Source organism: Poecilia latipinna, unplaced genomic scaffold, assembly GCF_001443285.1.
Source record: "Poecilia latipinna isolate Pla-1442-1.1 unplaced genomic scaffold, P_latipinna-1.0 Scaffold859, whole genome shotgun sequence".
In the NCBI taxonomy this organism is placed as follows: Eukaryota; Metazoa; Chordata; class Actinopteri; order Cyprinodontiformes; family Poeciliidae; genus Poecilia; species Poecilia latipinna.
The window spans coordinates 68943-93966 of record NW_015113475.1 but is presented as its reverse complement, the minus strand read 5'-3'; the positions used below and the strand labels follow the sequence as shown (position 1 = coordinate 93966).

At 41.7% G+C, this 25024-nt stretch overlaps 2 protein-coding genes across 9 annotated transcripts; one reads left to right on the top strand and one right to left on the bottom strand.

Annotated features, from left to right (window-relative positions):
- Positions 1 to 412: 412 nt before the first annotated feature.
- Positions 413 to 21023, bottom strand: LOC106956949 (histone demethylase UTY-like). 3 transcript variants are annotated; one of them, XM_015048080.1, is made up of 29 exons: positions 20826 to 21004; positions 20621 to 20684; positions 16061 to 16169; positions 15667 to 15716; positions 15159 to 15217; positions 14587 to 14707; positions 14450 to 14504; positions 13866 to 13900; positions 12744 to 12837; positions 12508 to 12634; positions 12293 to 12391; positions 11981 to 12200; positions 10315 to 10452; positions 7826 to 7957; positions 7669 to 7740; positions 7098 to 7199; positions 6670 to 6999; positions 5697 to 6583; positions 4876 to 5005; positions 4673 to 4778; positions 4396 to 4601; positions 4248 to 4309; positions 4098 to 4172; positions 3572 to 3835; positions 3301 to 3488; positions 2634 to 2775; positions 2377 to 2503; positions 1836 to 2006; positions 413 to 1370 (listed from the first exon to the last, which is right to left on the bottom strand). In XM_015048080.1, exons 1-29 carry the CDS (start codon positions 21002 to 21004, stop codon positions 1341 to 1343), a joined length of 4374 nt encoding a protein of 1457 aa, XP_014903566.1. In that variant the 3' UTR covers positions 413 to 1340. The 3 variants fall into 3 exon arrangements, with proteins under 3 accessions (XP_014903566.1, XP_014903567.1, XP_014903568.1); XM_015048081.1 differs by lacking the exon at positions 10315 to 10452 and having other exon boundaries at positions 1341 to 1370; positions 20826 to 21023; XM_015048082.1 differs by lacking the exons at positions 14450 to 14504; positions 14587 to 14707; positions 15159 to 15217; ... (2 more) ...; positions 20621 to 20684; positions 20826 to 21004 and adding an exon at positions 14022 to 14080 and having other exon boundaries at positions 1341 to 1370; positions 13866 to 13903.
- A 27-nt stretch (positions 21024 to 21050) lies between these two features.
- On the top strand, positions 21051 to 24938 carry LOC106956952 (FUN14 domain-containing protein 1). Of its 6 annotated transcripts, none has more exons than XM_015048089.1 (5): positions 21051 to 21140; positions 22751 to 22919; positions 23351 to 23426; positions 23754 to 23861; positions 24079 to 24938. In XM_015048089.1, the coding sequence occupies exons 1-5, from the start codon at positions 21089 to 21091 to the stop codon at positions 24154 to 24156; spliced, it is 483 nt and encodes a 160-aa protein (XP_014903575.1). In that variant the 5' UTR covers positions 21051 to 21088; the 3' UTR covers positions 24157 to 24938. The 6 variants fall into 6 exon arrangements, with proteins under 6 accessions (XP_014903575.1, XP_014903573.1, XP_014903572.1 ...); XM_015048087.1 differs by having other exon boundaries at positions 23727 to 23855; XM_015048086.1 differs by having other exon boundaries at positions 23727 to 23861.
- Positions 24939 to 25024: the final 86 nt, after the last annotated feature.

The window sequence follows — 25024 nt, the reverse complement described above, 5'->3', positions numbered from 1 at the left end:
TTGCGGGGTTTGAGGGCTTGTTTTTTTAAAATCCCCTTTTAAAAAAAAAAAAAAAAAAAAAAAAAAAAAAAAAAAAAAAAGCATGAATAAATTGACAACTTTGTGTTTATTGACTCATAAAACATTCTTCAAACAATAAAACAATTTTAAATGTCTGTTTCTGTACAATACTTGCTAAGCAACTTTATATTTATATATATATATATATTTATTTATATTTATATATAGAAAATGTAAGAGGAGTTGTGTTAAAATGACAAAACTCCTTCAAATGTAATGGCAGGTATTCTGGAAAAAAAAATAACAGCATTCCATCGACAAATATTTTCAAGCAATAAATATGTATTTATAAATAGTGTAAATTTACATCAAGATTAGAAACAAAAAACAAAATAAAACAAAAAAAAAAAATCACAAATTAAACTTCCATAAGTCTAAGTGCAACCCATTTTCTTTGTGACTTGGCTAGTACAGTTTTTTTTATTATTTTTGTTTATTTTTTTACCTAAGAAAAAAAAAGTTTTGAAAATAAGAAACGTAAAAAGCTGCAAAACAGAAGAAAAAGAGAGAGAAAGAAATTACCTCAACTCTTCACATTACAAATTTTTTTTGGGAGATTTTGCTGTCCAAAGAGTCTTAAAACGACTATCTACCGTAACAAAACAAAAAAATAAAAACATAAAAAAAAAAAAAGATAACACACCAGTTAGGCTAGTGCTCCTTAGAAGGAAGGGAGGGAGAAGAGTTCCACAAATCAAAGCCAACATTTCATCCTGTTACCAGAAGAAAAACAAGGAAAGAAAGACGGAGAGAGACAGCGGGAAAAAGGTTGTCAAGTCAGTAGTCTTTACGGTGGGTGTTGCCAGTTGTGACAGTTAACAAGTATCTACAAAAACATTTTTACCACGCTTTAAAAAAAAAGAAAAAAAAAAAGAAAGGAAAAAGAAAAAAAAAATCCCTCGCCTCCACGTTCCCAACCGTATTTGATTAAATCCTCCAGTAAAACATGAAACCATTGTCTTTAGAAAGAGAGAGGAGAAGAGAGAGGAAAAGAAAAGTTGTTTAAAGTCCTGTTATCAGGCCAGGTGGCGCCCCCTTCTGGCTTCAAACAGGTTGCATAGACAGACACTCAGCCGCCTCAGCCTCAAGCGACAGTGATGGAGGGGGGTGGAGGTGGAGGTGGGGTGGGGATGGGGTGGGCGGGGAGACGGCCTTAGCTTTTCCTGAATATCAGAAATGGGTCCGTATGTGGAGGCGTTGTTTCCGATCTGAGAACAAGGGGTCCTGCAGGTGGGCTTCATGGCTCCAGAGCAGAAGAAGAAGACAGGAAGAGCCTAATGTCAAGATGAAGAAGAATGAAGAGGAGGGGCCTGGAAGAAGAGCAGAAACAATAACACTTTAGCATCTAATAATAAAGATTTTTTTTAATGAATTAATGTCTTCAAAATGGGAAACAACAAAGATGGTTTAAAATATTAGGTCATGTCATGTTAAAATTAAATCAAACCTTCAATTTTTAGTACATTTATTATGTTGAGTGGGGAAATAATCAAACAAGAAGAAATAATAATGACAATATTTGTAGCAATGAATGTGAATATTTTCTGAAATGCAGAAACAGAATCCAGCTTCTATGTGCCACAAATCTGGAACTTCCAAAAAAAAAAAAACTCCAAAACAGCCGAAACGCCGAGTTCCTTTAAATCAAGACCAAAAACCCACCTGCCTTTCGTTAGTAGGAAGTGAAACACTGATCAACATGCTTGATGCGTTTTTGCTCGGTGACAAAATGTAGCGCTCGTTGCTGGTGTAATTTTCAGGCTTCCTCCACTTACTAATGTGAACTGGTCGTAGACCTGCATCAGGTCCTCCATCCTGTACTGCTCCAGCACCATGAAGTCGTCGAGTGCCGCGCTGCCCTTCCTGGCGCAGTCCTGGCAGTGGACCAGGCACTGCTTCTTGGACAGGTGCTCACGGCGCACGAACAGCAGGTTGAACACCTCCACCTGCAACGTCACATTTCCGAGTTCGACCGTTAAACGGAGGAGAGCGAGGTGAAGTTGTTTCTTTCTAGACGGACGGATGGACAGACGGCGCGGCTTGTCGTCGGGGAGAGAATAACAACAAACAATTAGAGTGAGAATTTAATGGCGTTTGTCTGGGAAAAACTGCTAAAAGCATTTCGCTCTAATTAAATCCATTAGCCGAGATGCTAATTGATGTAAACAAACAGACAAACAAAAAAGGGTTTTTTAATTCAGTTGAACCAAATTAGTCAATGTGATAATTAAGTGCGGAATGATTTACAATGAAATGCTTTTTTTTTTATAAATAGTAATGCAACATTTTAAAGCTGAATCTAAGCTTTATACTCGCCTCGCAGATGATGCAGTAGTGCGCCGGCTCGTCCCTCGTCCTCGGCTTCAGCACCGTCTCCTTCCCGGCCGACGTCAACGCCTCCTTCACCCACTGGCACTGCTTCAACGTCCGCAGCAAGCAGTACCTGCGACCAGAACGCGCCGCGTTAGCGCCACAGCGCAGAAAACCAAAAAAAAAAAAAAAAAAAAAAAAAAAAAAAAAAAAAGCGGGGGGGGGGGGGGGGGGGGGACTCTAAAAGGGGCTCTGAGGCTCACTTGATCATCTCAAACAGCTTGTGGTCGGACACTTTGATGTTCCGCGCCATGTTCCAGGAGAGGTGCACCATGGGAACCATAGACTTGACGCTCTGCAGCTTGTTCCACTCGTAACGCTCCACAGCCAGCTTGTATTGGTGGGCTGAAAGGAGGAGCGTAAATTGGGGGTTAAAAGAAATTATTCAATTCCTTTTTGAATAAGGAAATAATCATTTTATTGCCTAAAATGCAGTACCATAGCATCGCCTGGTTAGTAAATCTGAACCGTGGGAAGGTAAATGTAAACTACTTAAGGAGTTTTGGCTAAAACACATTTGCAAACAACAGAATTTTTATTTTAAATGCAAAACATATATATTTTCATATTTACTGCTTTGAGTATGTCGAGTATTTTTGGGAGTCTGTACACTCTGGATAATGATTAATCGGTTACTAAATTAGTTGACGATTATTTCAGTAGCCGATAAATCACAATTAATTGTTTCAGCTCTACTTGGAAGAAACATTTAATTTTCTTTTGGGATAGAAAGCAAAACAGCATTTTTAAACTTAAGCGAATTAACTTGAATTCTGTGCAAACACTCAAAGAGAGAGACAAAACAGAAACTAAATTAAACAAAAAAAAAAACAACAAATGTGTTCTTTGACAAATATGGGCAAGACGTACCGGTGAGAGGTCCGACGTTCCAGCCGATGTTGTTGCACCAGCCGATGGCCTGCACCCAGTGGATGGTCCCCGTGTTGAGCCACACCAAGTCGCCCGGACGCTGGATGAAGCGGTAAACCGGCACGTCCGACTCGTACAGGTCCTCCAGGTTGGGCCACCACGATCCCATCAGGAAGTTGATGTTGTTCCTGCAGGGAAGCGAAGAAGCTTTGACTATACGTACTCGGGAAACACGCGAAAGCAAAGCGCAAAGACGACGCGTTCGTCTCACTTCTCGCAGAAGTTGCTCATCACGCCCCAGTAGGCCTCCGGCACGGCGAACCACTCGCAGTCGCCAGGCCCGATGTTGATGTTGACGGCGCAGAAGTCGTTGTGCTCTTGGTGGCCCGGGATCCTGCTGCCGGGAACCTTCATGTACAGCTGCACCGTGTTCATGCCCAGGATGGTGTGGCCAACGTGGCTCAGCAGGTTGCCGGCGGACACCACCCGCGCGAAGGCCGGCAGCTTGCTGAGCTCCTGCAGCTGCTGTTTCCACCTGACAGGGGGCGCAGCGGAGCAGAGTTTAGACCTCGTTTGTTTTCAGTATCGCAGCAGAACGTAGTACAGCGCGTTAGGGATATTGTAGACAGAAGAAAAGTACATTTCTCTCAAAAAATTGTGACATTTTGAGATTGATCTGTTAAAACCTGTTTCAATTGATTTTTTTAGAAAAAAAAATTGTCTAGGAAATTTTTCCTTTTCCTGTCTACAATGGTCCTAATACTCCATCGTAGAACAGAAATAAACTCCTAACTCACTTCCTTTCGTCAGAGACGTCAATGTTGGTTCCGAACTTGATGTGTTTTAAGGGCCCTCTTCTTTTTCGTGTCGCACTTAAAAACAAAAACACACACTTAGCATTTTATTGCGCTAAACATTTCTTTCTTGATGCAGTTTTTCTTAAATACCTCTCTGCAGATGATGGTTCAGTGTCCAAAGGTTCCTTTAGTGCCTTCTTTTCATTCTCCTCCTGAAATCAACCCGTTAGAACACAATCTTACAAACCTCAAAGCTGAACTCTTTGACTAAGAAGTTTGATTTCAAAGCAGGACCAACCCTGAGGGACTCCTGGAAGGAGGCGGCCTGATACTGCGCGTATTTGGCGATGGTGGTGTGAGCGCGGGTGCTTTCGCAGCGCCACATCTTCTTGGTGCCGCTCGGGTCCCAGTTCTCGTCGGCGGGCTGCAGCAGCTGAGTCCAGACCTCCACTGGGTGCTCCGGGTTGGCCTCCACCAGCGTCTTGGTGGAGAACAAGCCGAGATCTGGACGCAAACAGAATGGAAGTGAGCAAAAATGTGAAAAAATATAAAGGCAGCAGGAAGACGGTGCTCACCCAGTTTGAGCGCTCCAGCCAGGCCTCTGATGACGGTGACCGGGTTGGAGGGGTTTGTGCAGAACTGGTGCAGCGGCGGGAAAAATGCATCCCTTTTGTTCTCCAGCTGGATTAAAAAAAATAAAAAAATAAAGAATTTCACACTATGAAAATAAAAAAAAAAAAAAAAAAATCCACTTTTTGATCCAGAAGAAGCTGCTTACGTAGATGCTGGGAGTGGGAGGGTTGAGCTTGTCTTTGGGCAGGGCCGGCGACGGTGGGGGCGGCAGCCGGGGTGGGGGGCACTTATCGAGGAGGATGCTGCTGTTGGAAAGGCCGTTCTTCCCCAGGTTTCTGAAAACGCACAGAAAAAAAAAAAAAAAAAAATGGGCGGAAAATCACCTTTTAAAAATCTAATTATTCTTACTCAGAAGAAAGTTTTAACTTTCTTTTTGTATTCCAAGGATCCAGTTAGAGGGAATCTATTGAACTGAGCAATGTTTGCATGGCAACAAGACAACCCAGTGGCCTTCAGCTGTGAGCCCGTTACATAACCGATTCCCTGTGGAGACTGTACTTCCACCGAGAGTCCACCAGGGGGAGACATGCTCAAAACAAACCAGTTGCTCCACTATGGGTTTCATCCAATCAGAGCAGCTTTCTACTCTGGCAACTTTCGGTTTTTAAAACCAAAGACGAACAGATTTTTTTAATGAGGCGACAGTTTCATAACTTGTCATGTTGTGATGAGGTCTCTAGCTTGTTTTTAGTGACAATATCAAGCGCCTTGTACTGATGGAGCAAAGATATAGAGCTCATGAAGATGTGATGAATGTTTAGTCACTTTTAGAAAGGAGTTAGCATCCATTTCAAGCTGCTGCAGATCATCAGTAAGAATCCCATATTGGTAATGCATTCAAGTAAGCATAACATGCAGAACATCTCAAAATGCTTTTGAAAAAAAAATAAAAAAAATTGAACAACATGTTTCATCTGTGCTTTTTGCAAACGATAAGCAAGTTTACACCAATAGTTGAGTTCTCACCTGCAGGCCTTCAGCACGTCTGTGGAGCTGGGATAGATGGAAATAGAAGAAGACGAAGACGAGGATGAGGACGAGTTGTGTCCGTGCGGCGGCGTTGCTATGAGACCTGTGATGGCGGGAGGCTCGGCCTTAAGTGGGCTTTGCGAGTCCTCGGAGATGCCTCCTTTGCTGTTGCCGTTGATGGCAGGCGTGGTGGTGGCGGTGGTGGACGTGGCGGTGGCGGCGGTGGTGGTTGTGGGGGGGCTCTGGCCCCCCGTTTGGGTGTGTTCAGAGGATTTGGGTGAGGGCGTGGCGGTAGACATGGCGGAGATGGGGGAGGAGGCAGCCGAGCTGCCCTGCGGCTGGGGGGCGGACGGCAGAGTGGCTGGGTGGATGTTGTTCATCTTCTTCTGGGGCTCCAGCCCCGTCGCCGCAGATGTTGTGCCCTTTGACGGCGCCTCGCTCTCCTCGGCACCCTTTTCCACCACCAGGAGGGCGGACAGCCTGGGATTGTCTGCGCTAAGGCTTTGCTTCTCGCCACCGTCCGCCACCTTGTCTCCCTCTTCGGAGCGAACGTGATTGGCCAGTCCGTCCGCCTGCGCCTTCTCGCTCTCGGCAGGCGGGAGCGACGTTTGTGCCGCGCCGTCCGAGCCCCCGTTGCCATGGGACGCGGCGCCAGCGGCATCGCCGTCTTTGGTAACGGACGCGGCACCGCCTGAGGTAGAGGAGTGAGGGAGCGACGGCGGGGAGGGGAGGTGGTTGTGAGTCGGCTGCCGTGGCGACGGGGCGTTACTGGAATGTCCAACCTGACTGTTGGGGTGACTAGTGGAGTTGGGGGTTTGGGGGTGAGAGGGGTTCCCCTCGCTGCTTGAGCCTGTCGCATGTTTAACACACTCCTTCTGAAGCCCCTGAAAGAGAAACAAAAAGCGTTACATTTTCACGTCAAGCGGTTCATTTTGTTTTTAAAGAGCTTTCATGGGACAGGAAGTCCAACCTGAGAGGAGTTTAGGTGCGGCGCCGCGTCCTGTGGCGTCGTGCTTGTGCAGGTGTGAGGTAGCGGTGCTGCGGCGGCTGGCGGGTAAGGCACATCTCCGTTGGGTCCCGGCTGATTATTAGCGCTGCCGTTGCGACCGTCGCCCGTGGCGTCCAAGCGCCCGACTGGCCCGTTGGCCATCGGCTGCGGCTGAGGCGGGCAGAGGTGGCGGGGCGGGCCCAGGTGGGGCCGCGTGGGGTGGAGGCCGGGGTTAGGAGAAGGGAGGGAGTTAGCGGTGGGGCCGTTAGGGAGGGAGGGACGAATCGGAGCTCCCGATGCGTTCTGCCTCATCTGTGAAAAGAAAAACTTTAGGTATTGAGTGAAACTGGAAACAGAGATGCGGGGATGACTTTACCCCCCACCCCCAAATATGTGGTTTGACCGTTAACCTGGTGCTGCTGCATTACTGCGAGCTGAGCCTCCAGCTGCTCCAACGCCTGTAGCTCATGGGGCTTCAGGTTGCCCCGGTTACCGCGCAGCTGTTCCAGCATCTACAAAACAGGCAGCGGAAAGCCTGAGCTTAAACGATCCATTCCTCAGAAGATCCATCGGATTTCACACCAACTTTACATCAGAACAAAAGTGGAAATGGTCTTCCCCACATTCACTGAATGCATCAAAACTAGAAACTTCAGTCAAAATCAGAACCCCCAAAAAATCCGACATTTTCTATTTCAGTTTTGAAAACATTCTAGATATCTGAACACAAAACATTTACTTTAGAAGTACTTATAATATCTGCACATTCTCCACATCAGAAAATTTTGACTTCTGATTCAGCAGTTTGCAATATATTTCTGTCAATTTCAATCTAAACAAACACTAAATATTTTGGGTTCATGCAGTCATGCAACTCCAAGAAAATCTCAGAATTTGTTCCTAATTATATACAAGTCTTTTTTTCCTTCATATGGTTTTGAGAATCTGAGTCATTCATGGTCGCAGAAAATGCTCACTAACCTGTAATTTCTGTGGGGAGAGGTACCAGCTCGGTGATGGCTGTTGTGGTGGATTACTGGGCCATGAGTCATTCTGAGGCGGGGAAAAAAAATTACAATGAGTCCAACCAAACAAATGCTTCCAGTGGATGGAGAACACAAAGCTGTCGTATGTTTACCTTGGCAGGACTGCCGGCTCTTCTCCTCTTGGCCGGGCACGACTGGTCCTCCGCTTGGCCCAGCGCGCCTGCATGAGGGGGTAGAGACTGACCCGAGCCCCCTCCCTCTGCGCTGTGATTGGGCTTACAGGCCTGGAGAGAAGGGGATGGAAGGGGGCACAGGCAAAAGTGAAGCAAAACAAATGTGAGGAGGCAAAGGAGGGAGACGAAGAAAGAAAAAAACAAAAGTCGAAGCAAAGTAGAAAAATAAGATGGAGGGAGAGTGGAAACCCAATTATGGGTGGTTGTTATCGAGATGCAAAGCGGCAATAAGAGGGTTTGGGGGGGCAAACAAGGAAAAGAAGAGAGAAGGGAGAAACAATGCCGTGATTTTGAGTTTGAGCTTAAAGCAAAAAAAAAAAAAAAAAAAAAGAAGAAATAAATAAATCCTGGCTGGAAATTCAGCACTACTACTTTTTTCCACACCATTAGGTCACTGGAGCTAAAGTTTCAATTACAGCAAGGAACAAGCTGCTGTGACTGAGCAGAAAGATGCATCTCATAAATTAGACAGTTAATTGAGAGAGTCAAATGTGGCTGCTGACAGGTCATCGTTTGTATTTTTTCTACAAATATCTGCAATTTTTTTTAATATCCTCATTCTTTTTAAAAATTCGGGTCCAAATAAATTACAGTAAGGATCAGGCTTAAGCCACATCAGATCCACTGAAATCTCAGTTAAATAAATATTTTAAGGTCATTCCCACAGTCACAGCTACTGAAAAAGCAGAGCTACAGTGCCTTGCAAAAGTATCCACCCCCCTTGAACTTTTTTCACCGTCTGACCACATTACAACCACAATGTGTTTCACTGGTACCGTCATGCAAGACAAACGCAAAGTAGCAGATCAATATAAAGTAGAAGGAAAATACTGTTTTTTTTTTAAACTTCTCGGTACTACTTCTGTTCTTGAAAAGGCAGCTTCAAGGTCTTGTGGGAACAGTAAATAACATCCCATAAGAAAAACAAAATAACCGTTGTTTTGTAAAAATGTTTTCTAGCCACAAGCTAAATAGCAAACCAAGTTCTTTGTTGTTGCCATTTACTGAAAAACAGTTAGCCACTTGGAAATTTATAGCCCAGAAGCTAAAAGACAACATCCATATCCTTTTCATTAAGGTCACATTTAAAAAAAAAGAAAGAGCAAAGTTGTCATTTTAGCAGCTAACAGTTGGTAGAAGTAGGCTTGCCTGCTAGCTAAGATGGACTAACTAGCTAGCTAGCTAACTTTAGCTTTCAGTGTCCCTCTATGAGGAGCAGCACCGATAGAAGCAATAAAATTCTCAATAACCACTTTTTATAACAATTGCTATAAAAAAATTCAGCAGGTTCTCATATCTACATAATTATACATATACACATTAATATAAAAAAAGTTATGACTAAATGCTCAGTTGTATTCTCCAGAAATACATTTCACAAACATTATTTTAGCAGCAGCAGCAGCAGCAGCAGCAATGTAATAATTTTTTTCCTTTTTTTTTCTGAGCATTTCAATCATTTTCAATTAAAATATTTCTGGTAATAGTTAAAGCATATTTTTACTCGAAGTGATCAAACCATGCCTACTTCGAACTCATAAATAATGTTCTCCTTGTCCATCTTGACAGTTTTTTTTTTTTTGGGGGGGGGGGTTCCCGTAGCATTTTCCTTCCACTTTGTAACTCTGCACCACGTTGTCTGATTCTATCTCAAATAAGTGGCTCTAATGGAACAAATATGAAAAAGCTCAAAGAGTGGAACAACTTCATTCGGGCCTCATACAACCTAAAGAAAACAACAATGGTCACACACAAACAGAACTATTGATATCTACTGATTGTGTACCGAACACTGAAGTGACAATGAAACGGTAAGGGGGAGGGCGTTGCTAGAACTCTACGAGCGGCTGCAGTTGCTTCTAAGGTCAGCTACTTGAAAGAGGAAGAGGAGGATGACGGACAGAGTCAACGGGAAGGCCTCCACAGCAGCACGGCCTCACCAATCACGTCGGAGCATGCTCAAAAGCCAAACATTTCAAATCATTTTTAAAAAAGGAGGAGAAAGCAAAAAGGAAAGAATTAAAAGGCTTTTTGTTAGGTTTTCATTCTGCTGGAATGGAGCGTGATGGGTGAAGGCGAGTGACTGCTGCAGAAAAGAGATGGAGGAGAGGGAGGAGGAGGGGATGCAGGGTTGGGTAACACTTGGCTGGAAACCTCGTCGTTCCAAACTGAAATCATTGTGCTGAATGTTTCACTTCTGTTGACGTGTGCGCTCTAATGAGAAATTTAGTGACGTAGGCATCGTTGAGCTCAAGCGTTACCCATCCGAATGCACGGCGACGCCTGTGCTGACCTGCTTGGTGTGTTCTGTGTCTGGGCAGATGGAGGAAGGGTGGGTGGGAGGCAGAGGGGAGGGCAAGGGAGGGTTGGGGGGGAGGAGGCGCGAGTTGCTCTATCTGGTCTCTCACCTGCTGCGGTGCACTGCTCAGGCCTCCCTGCCTGGAGGTTAGCTCAGCTGGGATTGGTAGGCTCCATGCCTCCTCAATAAGAGGGAGCATTTTACTTTTACCCTGTAGGCTACTGAGCTGGGGGTTACTCAACTGAGCCTAGGGGAATGGAAAACGACGTGAAAAACAAAAAAAATAAAATAAAAAAATGATTTTTTTTAAAAAAATTAAATAAATAAAAAAAGGACAAAGTTGTGATGACCTCAAAAAACAAGGAATGATCAGAGCAATGGCAAATATAGGTAGAGGTCTTTTTAACGATTTCTGGCTGCATGGATCATCATCATGAATTAACCACACAAGAAAGTGCTTATATGACACAGAGCAACAGTCACAGATCAATTAAAACAAGCCGAGCCGCTTGTCTTAATGCGACATGATATTACGCTGGCAAACGTGGTGGAAATGTGACGTTCCTTCATGCACATTCAAAGGAAAATGACACTCTTTGGACAAAAATAAGGATGAATATATGGGATATAGGGACTGTCAAAACCCCCGACTGATTGTAAATGAGGGAAACTTTCTGTCTGCTACCCCAGCTGTCAGGGTCTTTATCAGAGCTGTGCTAGAATCGGGTCTTTTTCTTTTGAATCTGCCTTCAAATCCAAAATGAAACCCATGTAAATGCATCTCTGCCCATTTGTTTCAATAAATTAAACATAAAAGACAATCTGCGTTTCCATTGGGTTAATTGGTCAATAAATGAGGAAAAAAAAATCGTATGCAGGAAGCATGGGAACCTCTGGAGGAAAAATGATGATCGTTTTTAATAGGTCAGAATAAATCAGTCCGTTATAAAACAGTACTTCCGCCAGATTTCTACAACAATTTGAATTTAAGAAGAGAAAACATCTGAGTAAATGCCACAGCTAGGACTACAACTGTTTGTGAGCAGGGAACTTTTAAATCCCACTATAGGGTGCTGGTTTGTTAGATCTCCACACCGCTCCTCTTTGTTTTACACAATTATGGAAATCATCACATAATTCGTCACCTCAGGTTTTGATTAAAATGTATTAAATGCTTTCCTTTTGTTCTGTCAAAAAAAAAAATCCATTGCCTAACTTTTAAAAAATTAACAAAGGTGTCAATTTTATGGTTTTATTGGGAATAGAAATGTGTTTTTAAACATCATCCAACCCTAGAACAACTATTTCAGAGTTTTGAAATAAAATCGGTAGGTAGGAACACTTTACAGTGGTTTTTTTGGGGAAGCATTTGAAGGCAGCAAAGGACAGAAGAGTTCTTACTTGAATTTAGTTTGTAGGAATGTCATGCACAAAGAGAATCTCTGAATCCCACAGCATCTTAAACCCAATTCCCTGAGAATATCATATAGAATACTTAAGTTTTTTCCCCTACAAGGAAATTTTTAAAAAAGGAGAAGAAATGGTAGTACAGAAGACACTGAAAGATCCCAAAGCTTTCACTCCCGGCCAAAATGAGGTTTGTTTCTTTCAGTAGCATGCATTGGCCTGAATCCTACTGCACTCAGAGCATCTCAGAGAAGTAATCAGCAGCCGGCGGATTGCATTGTTCCACAAAAATCCAGATTAAGCCGTCTTCCAAAGATATTGGGTGGGAGGGAAGGATCTCCCTGCTTTTAATTGCTCTTTTCACCCACCTGGAGACATTTGATGCGGTGGGTTAGCGCGGCGGTGTTGGTGCAGCCTTTGCTGCGCGTGGCGTTGATGTAGCACTTGATGGCGTCGTGCGGCTGGTTGCAGGACTCGTACAGAGTCCCAAGGTCCATCCAGGCGGCAGCGTGGCTGTGGTCCAGTTGCACGGCGCAAATGTAGGCCTGCAGAGCGTCCATTGGCTGGTTCTGCTGCTGGTACAACACCCTGAGAGCGTCGCAAAGAGAGGAGAAAAAGAAAGTTCACATTTAAGAATAAAAACAGAAAAACTACCCCGATACACAGAAACAGACATTTACCCTATAGAGCACCAAGTATCTGCGCTGGCCTCCGATTTATCTATGGATTGCCGATAAGAGACGAAGGCATCCTGGACTTTGCCAATGCTAGCGTAGCACCTGCAGGTGCAAGAGAACAAAGAGTCATTAGGGAGCTCGACAACAGCTGAAATATAATTTAAGAAACGTCACTACGATTTCATCAAACGGTAAAAATCCTGTTTGACGTGGCGTACCTGCCAAGGAAGTACCAAGACTGTCCGGAGTTGGGGTCAGCTTCCACCGATTTCTGCAGACACTGGATGGCATAGCTGTCCCTGCTGGCTTTGTCCCCCAGCTGTTCCACTGTGTGATGCATCCAGCCTGAGAAGAAGCAAAAAAAAAAAAAAAAGAAAAAAGAAAAAAAGACTCCGTCAGAGATGTGTTCAATTGAAAACAATTTGTTCCACAACTAAATGGCAAAGAAACTTACCCAACTGCTGCAGGGTGGTGGCCTTCACCTGAGCAGGGAGGTCCTCCGTCTGCAGGAGGGTCTCGTATGCCTCCTTGGAAGCCCCGAATCTCTTCTGCAATAGTCAGTTAAGAATAAGCAGATTAGAAACTTTTCATTTGTCTTATTCGACCTTTTAGGAGTAAGAACATATTAGAAAAATGTGTAAAATGTGGTTAAAGAACCATTCTTCATGTATAAATGTATATAATGGTCATATTAGACCATGACTGAATACATAGAGGGAAGCTACAAAGCTTATTGCAAAAAGAGTTGAGTGGAAGGAAAAAGTACACCAGCAACAGGGATAACTGCATTCGTCAGAAGAAGCATTTTTAATGCATTTGTAAAGGTCGTAAATATCCTGGTTGGACAAAAGAAGAGTTTAAAAAAAAAAAAAAAAAGGTTGTCCAAAGAGAAAGTTGAGAGGGAGAAAAAAGTGCACCAGCAACATCAGAGAGGACTGTCAAGTCAAATCCATTCATAAGGATTGAACTCAGACTGGAGGCAGCGCACTGAGAGCCACTGATTGGCCACGAATGTCCCTAAATGCCCCGTTCTTAAAGCGACAGCCTGTGGTGCTTTGTTCATATTTAGTCACATTTGCAGGTAAACATTCATGAACCCGAGGTGTGTGTTACGCTCACACATGCGGCTGAATCTGACCACATTAGCTGCAGCGTGCTGCTGCTGCTGCTCCCGGCTCAGTGCTACTGTACCTCTCCACTGCAACCCACATAAAGAGACAGAGACGCCACCAGCATACCGAAGAAGGCAAGACAGACTTTGCTGTTTCCGTGGCAACCCTCGATGATCAGCTAATCTTGTACTCCCCTCCCGCGCGCGAAAACCCTCCTGCCCACCCAATCTCCCCATCCATCAGCGCCTCATTTATGATGCAAGAAAAACAGGGCTTTCCCCCACATTGAGATGCTCACATATACATTTCTATCACTAATAGAAAGGATGCTTTTCACACAAATCAAAAAAGTAATAATAAAATAAATAAAACACACACATACACACACATTCCTGTACCCTTGAGAGCAAGGACAACGGATGCACAAGTTCAGCAAACTGACAAAAATAAAACCAAAAACTTACCTGGATCTCATACAGATGAGCAATGTGGAACTGGACTGTAAAAGGACAGAAGAAGAAGAGGAAACGGGTTAGGCAGAAGTTAATTGAACATTTTTCCCCCCTATCAGCTAGCGATCCTCATTTATCTTCTAAAGTCTTTGGAAAGTAGTTCAGCGACGTTGGGAGAACCTGCGACGGGAGCGGATAGGTAGCCGTGATCCTGGCGGCACCTCTCTTTGTCTGGAGCGCTGCAGTGTCTGATCTAAGCTGCCTGAGTGACTCTCAGCAGATGGAGGGGAGAGAGGGAGTTGTGGAGAGAAAGTGGGGGAAGGTGGAGGGGGGATGCGGGGGAGAGATCGGGGCTGCCCTTGATATTTTCTGTCTGCGTGTGCATGCGTGTGTGAGAGAGAAGTGGATGAGGAGGGGAGGACACACCGAGGCAAACGGCAACGGGGGTAAAGAAAAAAAAAATCTAGGAGAAAAGGGATGCTGCCGTCGTCAAGGTAACAGGTGCTGAGCTTGAGCTGCATTTTAAGTCATGGTTTGACTTAAATATGACAACACTTTATAGAGAATATATGTAAATAAAAATCTTGGTGGCTTACTTTCAGCTTTGGACAAAGTGCAGGGGTTGGAGTCAATCAAAGCCAGCTGAAAATGCTGAAAAAACAAAAGAAACAACAATGAGAAATGAGTCAAATTTTAATTAAACACACGCAGACCGTTTGGGTTTTCTGCGTACCTTTAGGCTCGACTCGTAGTCTGTGTTGACTTTGAACATGAGGCCCAGACGGAGGTGGATCTCCTTGGCCCGGGAGAATCCCGGATCGATGTACAGCACCTCCTGGAATGCTTTGATCGCCCTGCGGGAGGAACCAAGACGACATGAGGAGGGAGAGAGAGCGATGGAGCTGGGAGCAAAACGCTGCAGCGGATCCCGAAGGAGCACCGTCTAGACCTGAATGCTAAGCGCGTTTCCTCGACGACAGCCTCTGATGCGGGCTAATTCAGCTTTCTCCCAAAAACATTTAGTAATTTAAACTACTCCCAGTCAAGTTTCTTGAAGTGTTCAGTTTGAATTATTGTGGCGCTAAAGTATTTACGAGAGAAAAAATAAACAATAAAAAAACAGCATTCCTCTACGCATCACCTGCGTATGCAAGACACATGAGAAATTTTTGTATTTGTTTAAAGAGGAATTTAAAGAGGAATTTAATGCCAAATACTATATTTATTAATAGTAAATTTTGCTGCATTTATCCGACCAGGAAGGCTGCTGAATTTGCAGAAATGCGACAAACGAATGGGACTCACCACTGAAAGGCGTTATAGTGGAAGTAGACCATTCCCAGGCCATACAGGAACGCAGCATTCTGGGTAAGAGGGAGAGATGATTTGAAATTAAAAACACAAAACTTTACCTCTTCATTTCTAATCAAACTAAAAAATTTAAAGAAAAAGAAACAAAGTTAAAAATGGTGTGCAAAACTACAGATGACAAGGCTTTGTCACTTGCAGCAAAACACCAAAACTGTTCGACTTTGAGGTTACCTGCTAACATTTATTACTTATTATAGCAAACAAAAAAAAAAAAGAGGTTAATTCATTACTAGCATTTAGCCAAACCGCAGAAGTTCACAGCCAGGTGCTCAGAATGACTGACATGAAACCTGAAACCGCATCTCAGGCTGACATCTAACCTAAATGAGACCAGAAAGGCTTCCTGTGAAGGAGCGAGCGCAGGCGTGGGCGGTGAGGCGGCGTGCATGCGTGTGTGTGAAAATAAGTGTATAAAAAAATAAAAAAAACAATAAAGCCTTACCTTCCAGTAGTCTGATTGTAAACTGTAGTACCTCTGGTATGCTGATAATGCTGGAACGAACACAGAAATGTGTGAGAAATTTGAAAAAAATATTAATGAAAAAAAAAAAAATCTATCAACTTTCAATTAAAATGCTTATAAAGACTCAAAAATTGCTAGATTCTTCCCCAATGACTTTTTGTGGCCAACTGATATAGCAAAACATTTGGGTTAAAACCCCATTTTTGTTTGCTTTATGCTCATTTGTTATTAGCAGAAAGTCATAATCATCAAATTTTCTCAAAATAGAAGTTTAAGATGTATGTAATCCATTCATACAACACAAAAGTTTCACTATTTGATCTGAATTAGTGAGAATAAAGGGATATTTCTAGGCACTGGAAGGAAGGCTCACCTTTTGGATAATCCTCCAAGAGGAGGTTGAAGTGGCCGAGCTGGCAGAAGACCTCAGGCTCCACTTTCCCCTCGGCTTTCAGGATGAGCGAATCGTAGCAGCGGACAGCCTGGGAACAGCAGGAAAAATCTCACGTTAAACCTTCCTGTTGTAGTTTTAGCTATTAGCCGTTTTCCCAATGGCATAATGCTTATAAAACACATACTTTTCAGTAAAAAAAACAATGAGTTATCAGTGTTTTCTGATTACATAAAAAGTCAGCAACTCCATTAGCAACAGAATTAACTGATGCACAGTGGGGAAAATGTCAAAAAGTTAAAACTAACATTTGAATTTAAAATTAACAGGTTGAAATTATGAGTGAAGTTGATGTTTGGTTTATATGTGGGAGTAGAAAACGTTGCTAACATTAGGGAAGTTGTGTAACAGAGAGGAAGTAAACGGAACTACACTTGATAAATAAAACAGACTAAAAACTCTGTTCTGTTGCAAATTTTTTTTTAAACTGCAAGATTTTGTTGTTGTTGTTTGGTTTAATGTAGAATACGTTTATATTTTTCAGGACTGACCATTTCAGAAACTCTATTTTCTTGCTTTTATTTAATAAATACTGTAGTGTTCTTTTAACAGTGGAGCACAATATGGAAGCTGCTCAACATACTTGATCCAAAAATCATTATTGGAACATCCACAATAATGTTGTGCCTCTCTAAAATTAGCCTACCCCCTGAAAACAGAATTGTTGTTTATACCTGCGACTTTCAGACTTAACTGATAAAATCTCCTCATGTTAGGGTACATAAAAATCTGTTTGTCGTTGGAAAAAAAACAAACTCATAATTATAGCTAAATCTGCATTACAACGGAAATCATGTGAAATTGACTTCAAGCTGGGATTATATCTGAAGGACATTAAATAAACTAGTTTACTCAAATAAATCACATAAAAGCGTAGTTTTTAAAACCCAGACAATTTCTCTGTGATTCACATCGAAGCCTGATGTCTTATTTTCAATAAAATCTGAAGAAAAATAAAGTAAAGGAGAGAGAAGGTCAAACTTTAAAAAAAATAAATAAATAAAAATAAAAAAAAAATTAGTTTCTAAGGAAGGTGATAATATGTGATGCTTTGCAGGGAGAGTCGAGGTAAGCCTGAATGGAAACAACCTTGGGCCAACTCACACAGATGGATGATTGCTTGACTTTGCAAAATAAAAAAGCTGCAACTTCTGACAGAAGCTTATGTAACCAAACACATTCAGTTTGAATGGAGGCATCAGACGTGGAAAGAACATAAAGGAAATAATAATAAAATAAAGGTATGTGGGATAAAAGAAGCGTGAATCTGAAATATGATTATTGCCGGCAGTAGACATAAACCGGTCTGACTTTTCACATCTGATACCGAGTCCTGGTTTCATCGGGATTCCAGAAATACGTTTTCAACTATTGTTATGAATATTATGCGAGAATAAATACAAGACGGACATTATTTTATAAGTTTATGTTTCCTCCCACTTTGACTTGGAGATTAGAGCTGCAAAATATTAGTTAACAATGCAACACTCTTGTGGAATATCACAAAGACAATATTGATTAAGCAACATTTCCTTGACTTTATCACAGATTTTCCTTCCACCCAACATTCCACTGATATCCAGCACTCTGAATTGCCAACTTTGTTCATAGGAATTATGAAGATGGGAAATTGTAACATATGAAAACCCAGACATTTTCCTCCAAAAAGCAAAAACAAAACTCAGAAACAAAAACAAATTGTCTCACAAATTACAGTTTAGCTATTAGTTGCTGTGAGTTAGCGTCAGTGCCAGCTAGTCAGTAGTAATAGTGACCTAGTTCTGTCTGCAGCATTGAATCCAGTTTTATCTGCACACAGTGCAGAGGCCCCACCACTGCAAAGTGCCAGACAGGGCTGTCAAAAACTGAAACGGAGTGGGAGTGGAGCCATAAAAAAATTTTTAAAAAAAGTATAACAATAAGGTCAAGTGGCGAGTGTTTATGTCTACACACTGGGTTTGGTTTAACACAAATGGACAACATGGTTTAATTGATTTCATAAAAAATGAATTAAAATAAAATAAAAAAAACAGAAATTTGACAACTGTTCCCACAACCCATTAGAAACGTTTACAAGAAATAAGTTCTTTTACATTTTTCCCCTCAATGGAATTTGAAAGAAAAAAAAAAGTGCAGGTTTTTTTTTGACAGCATTTTTTAATCTAACAATCTAATCTTTCTAGCAGTGAAAACTGATCCTACAGTAACGAAAATGACATCAAAAGAGAAATGGGGACGTACCCGTACGTTCATTTAACAATTTTAAACCTAAAATTTTCTGTAAAGCCCTTCCGATTCAGCATCCAAATGAATACAGCGTTGTTTTAAAAGCGCACACCCCTTACTGAGGCGCTGAAATCAACATCCGCCGTGCAACTTTAAAAAGCAAACAACAACATACGCAAACAAAAGAGCTTTCAGGACCGTTTCTCGGTTAGCTACTGTGACAATGGGGCATTAAAGATGGACTGAACCAAAGCTGTACATCAGTGTTTTTAAACAGAAAAATGGTTTAAAAATCACTCTGTATGAAACATAATTACTTATCTGAAATGGAGGCAAGCTGAATGTAAACAACATATGGAGAAAAGTAGGCTAAAGTGCAAACCAAGCTTCCTGTAGTATTCAAACAGCCCCAAAAACCATCGCAGTGATTATAGTAGCAGATGTGTGACCACACTGGTACTATGTAGACACAGGTGTGCTACAATGGTGCATTGAAGTTCAACTTGCATTCAAAAATGACACCGACTACTTAGGCAGTTTAAATTTTGTACAACGGTTTTAATAAGGAATAAGAAAAAATCTAACTAAATCTCTAATCAAATCTATATGGCTCACTTTCTGGAATGCTCCAAAATGTAAATAAAAACCACATGCCTGAAAATATTAACATTCACTGTTTGCGGTCGAGTAGAGCAAATATATACTTGAAAATGTGTCAAAGATACACCAAAATGCGATTTTTAAAACTGGTTTTTGAACATTGTTACGTTCAAAGAAAGAAAGAAACACAAGGAATGAGATAGGGAAGGAAAGACACAAAGAGAGATGGGAGACAAGGAAAGACATAAAAAAGAAGAACAGAATCAAAGAGGAAAGAGCAATATTTAGACAGTGAGGTAGGTCAAGTCTGGGAATACAAATACTTCTCCAGGACCAGAAAATACTCAAATTCTCTCCACATTTCAACCATACTCTGAATTTTGGTATTAGGTTATTTTAATGCGTTTTTCAATCAAATTGGAGTAATTATAACAAGAAGCGTTGTTATAATTACTCCCAAAGATCCATTTTGGTTGTTGTGGGCTTACTCCACATTAGCTGCCTCTTTTCTCTCGCGAGACTTGCCACAGTGGTACGGCACACTTGTCCCTTTTGCTGCTTCTGTGCAGATAGAGGTAAAGGAGCGGTTCCACTTCCTAGTAGGTATCCCACACCACCTAGCGAGCGGATTCATTGAAGGCCTCCCAAAATTATCACTTGTCAACAGCTCCACCTTTTTTGGACAAACTTATCATACAGTCACAAAGACTGAGGAGTACGTAATCGTCAGTGCGTTGTTGTATTGTGTTACGTACAGGTAGACTGGTGAAAGCACATGCATAAATTGTAAACAAAGGACCCTGACACCATCTTGGTCGACGAGTGGGACACGCATTCACAGTGCGCCAAGACCGGGGAGGAAACCCAACATACCGCTAGGCAGCACGTATACGGTTCGGAGTGAAGCGTTTTGAAATTTGTTGTAAAGCTATCGGTGTCGTTCCGCCATCTTGGACAGGCAACCAGCCATTAACGTCACTTGAAACGGTCGTCAGATGGTTCCTACTTATTTCACGCAAGCAGTCATCCAAACTCAGTTTATTAAAAAAAAAAAAAAAAAATGTATTCATCCCATCAACTGCAAGCTAAACAAAAATCCCGAAGGAAGTGCTCCGATACGAGCTAACCTCAACTAAGCAACGTCAATTGCTGTGGTTATATTATTCCCCTCATAGTTTATTTGGGTACTGTTAGAGAGGGGCATCTACGGCATGCAGCTAAAAAAAACTGACATTTACTTCTCATTCAAGTTAAAGGCTTGCAGGACTGAAAACCATAACTACGCTGTGCACAAGTGCACACAGATAAGCTGCTTGGAAGGGCGGTTACCTCAAACTAACATATGCTAACGCTAACTAGCAGGGTAAATCGGAAGAACGAATGCTCTTGCTGGTAACACAAGCCAGCCAGTAATCACAACATGTATCCGCAGGTGCAGGGCTGCTCATCGGATGAGAGTAGCTGAGCTAACTGGCTAAAAGAGGGGCTGCGGCTAACTGGCCTTGGTTTCTCTACAGAGTGGGCCACTTGTATTCGGCCTAGCCCGCTAGATTAGGAGTGAATTTTAAAGCCCTGCACTGTGGTTTGTATTCTTAAACAAGTTCTGTGAATATGAACGCAGCTTGGTAATGCAATGCATCCACTTAGACGAGCTACCTTCATCAACAGGGCCTTCGTTCTGGCGCCATCTTCATGAAGCTTCTGAAATCCAAACAGTGAGCTGCAAAGCAAGAAGACAACATAGGCGGCTCAGTATCACTTGCAGGGCGGTTCAGGGACATTTAAAACACGCAATGGCGAAAAGCGATTAATTTTGCGTGTCTGAGCATTAATGCGAGTGCGCGGAGTTGATATTCCCGACCTGTCGATCCCGGCCAGAGTCTCCCTCTCCTGGGCTGTCAGTGTCGGAAAGTCCTCCTCTGTTTCACTCGCTTTTCCCGCCGCCATTTTCTTTCCCTCATCACCAGCAGAAGAAGCCGAGCCGAGACTCCGAGCAGCAGCGCAGGCGGCGGCGGCGACGGAGACGCCGCACGACTGCATGGGACGAACGCAGTGCTCCGCCGAGTCAAAGGAAGGAAGCCGAAGACAACAAAATGATCAAAAACTTTTCCCCAGGATGATAAGATGCTGTTCGGTGTAGTAAATCCTGTCGGGGGGGCACAAAAGCGCTCTCCGGGTATCTCCTCACATTTTTCATCACAAAGTAATATTATCCCGTTGTTGCGATGCACGTAACTGAGTGCAGTATCCAAGATGTGGGTATTTCACGATAAAATGTGTTTCGGCCGCGAAGATAAAGTTGTTATAATTGTGAAACCCAAGCGAACCCACGCGCCGTTCTAGCCACGCCCTCTCTTCCCATTTCATCCAATAGTAGCGCCCATTTTTTACCATATGACTTCTCTGCTATACCATTCTTTTATAGTTAATGTAAATTTGTCCCTGAAAATCGCTAATTATTAATACCACTACGATAGATAGATAGATAGATACTAACCCTCACAATTTGTCCCTTAAGTTTTAGCATCATCTCAACAAATAAACTACTTTATTATTACCACTATTTATATATATATATATATATATATATATATATATATATATATATATATATATATATATATATATATATATATATATGTTATATTACACATTATTATTACTATGACGTTAATGATACATTTCTTCAGTCATTGGTTTTCATCAGTTTGAAAATGTGATTCTGCATTTTCATCTGATAGAATCATATTTTTAACGGATATAGAGACGATTACTTAATTTTTTTTGTCCTTTGCAGATATCTGGGATGTGTGTTATGTAATTCATACCTTCATTGGTTGCAGTTCCCGATTACTTTATTTAAAAGGACAAGCTCAAATAAATTTTGCCCTTTAATATGGTGTCAAACTCCAGTCCTCAAGGGCTGCTGTCCTGCAGTTTTTAGATGTGCCACAGGTACAAAACACAGGAATGAAATTGCTTAATTACCTCCTTCTTGTGCAGATAAGTTCTCCAGATCCTTGCTAATGACCTAATTATTCTATTCAGGTATGGTGTAGCAGAGGCACATCTAAAAGTTGCAGGGCAGTGGCCCTCCAGGACTGGAGTTCGACACCTGTGCTTCAATATGTATTTTCATTCATGCCGTTTATTTATTTGCTAGTGACTTCTTTTTATTAGCAGGCACGGGTTAATGCTCTTTAAACCAACCACTACAGAAGGGTTATAGTCTTTTTCTCTTGAGTTTATGTCTTCTTGTGTTTAAAAAAAATAAATAAATAATAAGTATTTATTTATTATTATCATTTAGTTCATAAAGTTCAGTATAGTCAAAGAAGGAATGCAATTTGCAAATAATTTCCTAAACCACTGAATGTAAATAAATAAAATGACAGCTTTTTTTTTTACCGCGTGACGTAGGAAGTCGTCATGATATGGGCGTGGCTTAGAATTGTCAACATCCCGGTGACATAACTAGTATCTCCAAAATGGCGACGGGGGACCACAGAGAAGGTTAGCAACTGTTCTAGTTGGGATTACTGTTAGTTCTAAATGATGTTTTGATTCTTTTTCTGTAAAAACCTAGTGTTGGAAATGGAATATATCTTTCAAACACAGTAAAAACAAACCCGTATCACACCGGGAGCTATTCGCTATATACCTAGCTAATATTAGCTTTGTAACTCCTAATATAAAAAAATTAAAAAAAACCCCGAATGAACCGAGCACTTGAGTTTAGGGTCAGTAACAGCCTAAAATATACATTTTATGTGGTTAACAACACAGCAGGACAGGACGACCCAGAGAGCGAAGATGAGGTCTATGAGGTGGTGGACCTCACAGAGTACGCCCGGAGGCACCAGTGGTGGAGCCGGGTGTTTGGGAACAACTCCGGGCCGATTGCTGAAAAATATTCCGTGGCCACCCAGATCATGATGGGAGGGGTGACTGGCTGGTAAGGACACTGTGGATCGACTAAAACAGAATCTCTATGCAGTTATTTCCCATCAATTAAATGATTAAGTCTACGATAATATCAGTTTAAATGTTCTGGATTACATACAATGCCTTGCAAAAGTTCTTCTATTGAAAATGCTAATATTTATCCAGATACATAACAAAATCTAAGTATATGTATATATATCAATTTCATGTGACAGACAAACATAAAGTAGGATGCAATCTTAAATTTGAAGAAAAAAAAATAACGTATTTTTCTGTATTTAAAACCAGCTCCAGTTATTCTGTTACATGTCAATAAAATACAGTTTGTACTGAACACTTGGTCTATTACATCAAATCCTAATAAAATCTAGTCAAACTTATCGTCATATGACAAAATATTGAGACTTTCAAAGAAAATGACCGCTTCTGCAATCTATCCAGGTGTGCTGGCTATGTTTTCCAAAGAATCGGGAAGATAGCGGCGACTGCCATTGGTGGAGGATTCCTTCTTTTACAGGTAAAGGCATGGAAGCAGTGAGTTTATGCTGCCCTTCGCTTAAAATAAAAAATGAAAGCGTCTTTTGGAATACTTCATTGAAAAGTGAAGAGACCAGCTGCACAGCATGCTGCTTGACTGCTTAACAGCAGAAAGAGGAGCTTTGTATGTGCTGGCTCTGGGTGGACATGAGCCATCTGGATGCATACACAGAATTGCATTCATATCGGTTCTTTTTTTTTTTTTTCCCGTTTGTTGAAGCAATCTCTGTTATATTTCACATTGAGATAAACATCTGGTTATGATTTATTCCTCCTGCAGATTGCAAACCACAGTGGTTACGTGCAGGTGGACTGGAAAAAGGTGGAGAAGGACGTAAACAAAGCAAAAAAGCACCTGAAGAAGAAGGCAAACAAAGCAGCCCCTGAAATAAACACATTCATTGAGGAGGTAAAGGTACCTGGAACAAAGCTTGCTCTTTTTCAACCCCTTTTTTTTAAATTCAATCTTGCTGATGTTATTTATCCTTTTTGAAGTTTGTTATTAAAATAAGAATTAAATGTGGTGTTGATCTGAAACAAAGCAGTGCCCTCTAGTGTTAGGTTAAAACGGCTACATCAAAATGTTTCCTGATTGAGGAAGTTTTCTTTTTTTTTGCCTCATTCTCCTACAGGCCACAGATTTTATAAAGAGGAACATCGTCCTGTCCAGCGGGTTTGTTGGTGGCTTCTTTTTGGGACTGGCATCCTAAAGCTGCAGCTCACATATTACCCTGCCACCTACTGTGAATCTCATCACTACATTTCCCTCCATAGTTTACCTCTTTGCCCCATGCGTCTCCTGATTTATCACATACTGAAGTGAGAGTAGGGGTTCTGTTAAATATGTAAGCACGATCTGTTGTGTCAGTGGCATTCCTGCTTTATCTAAGTGTTTTCTTTTTAGATACTGAAATGGACCGCTGCGAGTGTCATTGTAAATATTTCAATTCTCATCAGAACTGTACATATTTCATACACTAGGAGTGGCCAAACTCTCAACTAATCCCAAGAAATACCTTTTTTTATGTTGCTGGAATATTAGAAAAGTTACTTTTCTCAAAGAATTGTGCATTTTCGCACCAAACGGCATGATCAAAATGCTTTTTAAAATGACTGGATGGTCATCGGCTGAACTGTAATTATGACCAGACTGTAGATCAAAAACAAAATGAAAGTGTCTGGTTACTCAAAAGCAGCAACTTTGAGTCGTGAGCCTCTTGTTGTAGTGGTTGTGAGTCCCTTAGCGTCTGTGTAGGAATAACAGCATTGTTACATTTACAGCAGTCAAACTCTACTCTTAAGCTGCTTGAATTTTATTTTTGCCTTTTTCGTATAAGTGCAATAAGCTATATCATTATTTGTTCTTGAAGATGTTGCTAAATCTTCAACAGGTGTTTTTTGCTGTTTGTTTTTATTTGACATGATTTTGATAACCCTGTTTGCATTTCATTTGTCTTTTTGGAATAAATATGCTTGAATTTGTTGAAATTCAGTTTTCTTAAAGTTTGCTCTTTGTTTAGGATATTTACATATGCCTCTCATTAGAAAATATTTGATTAGTAGAAAAAAAAACATGCT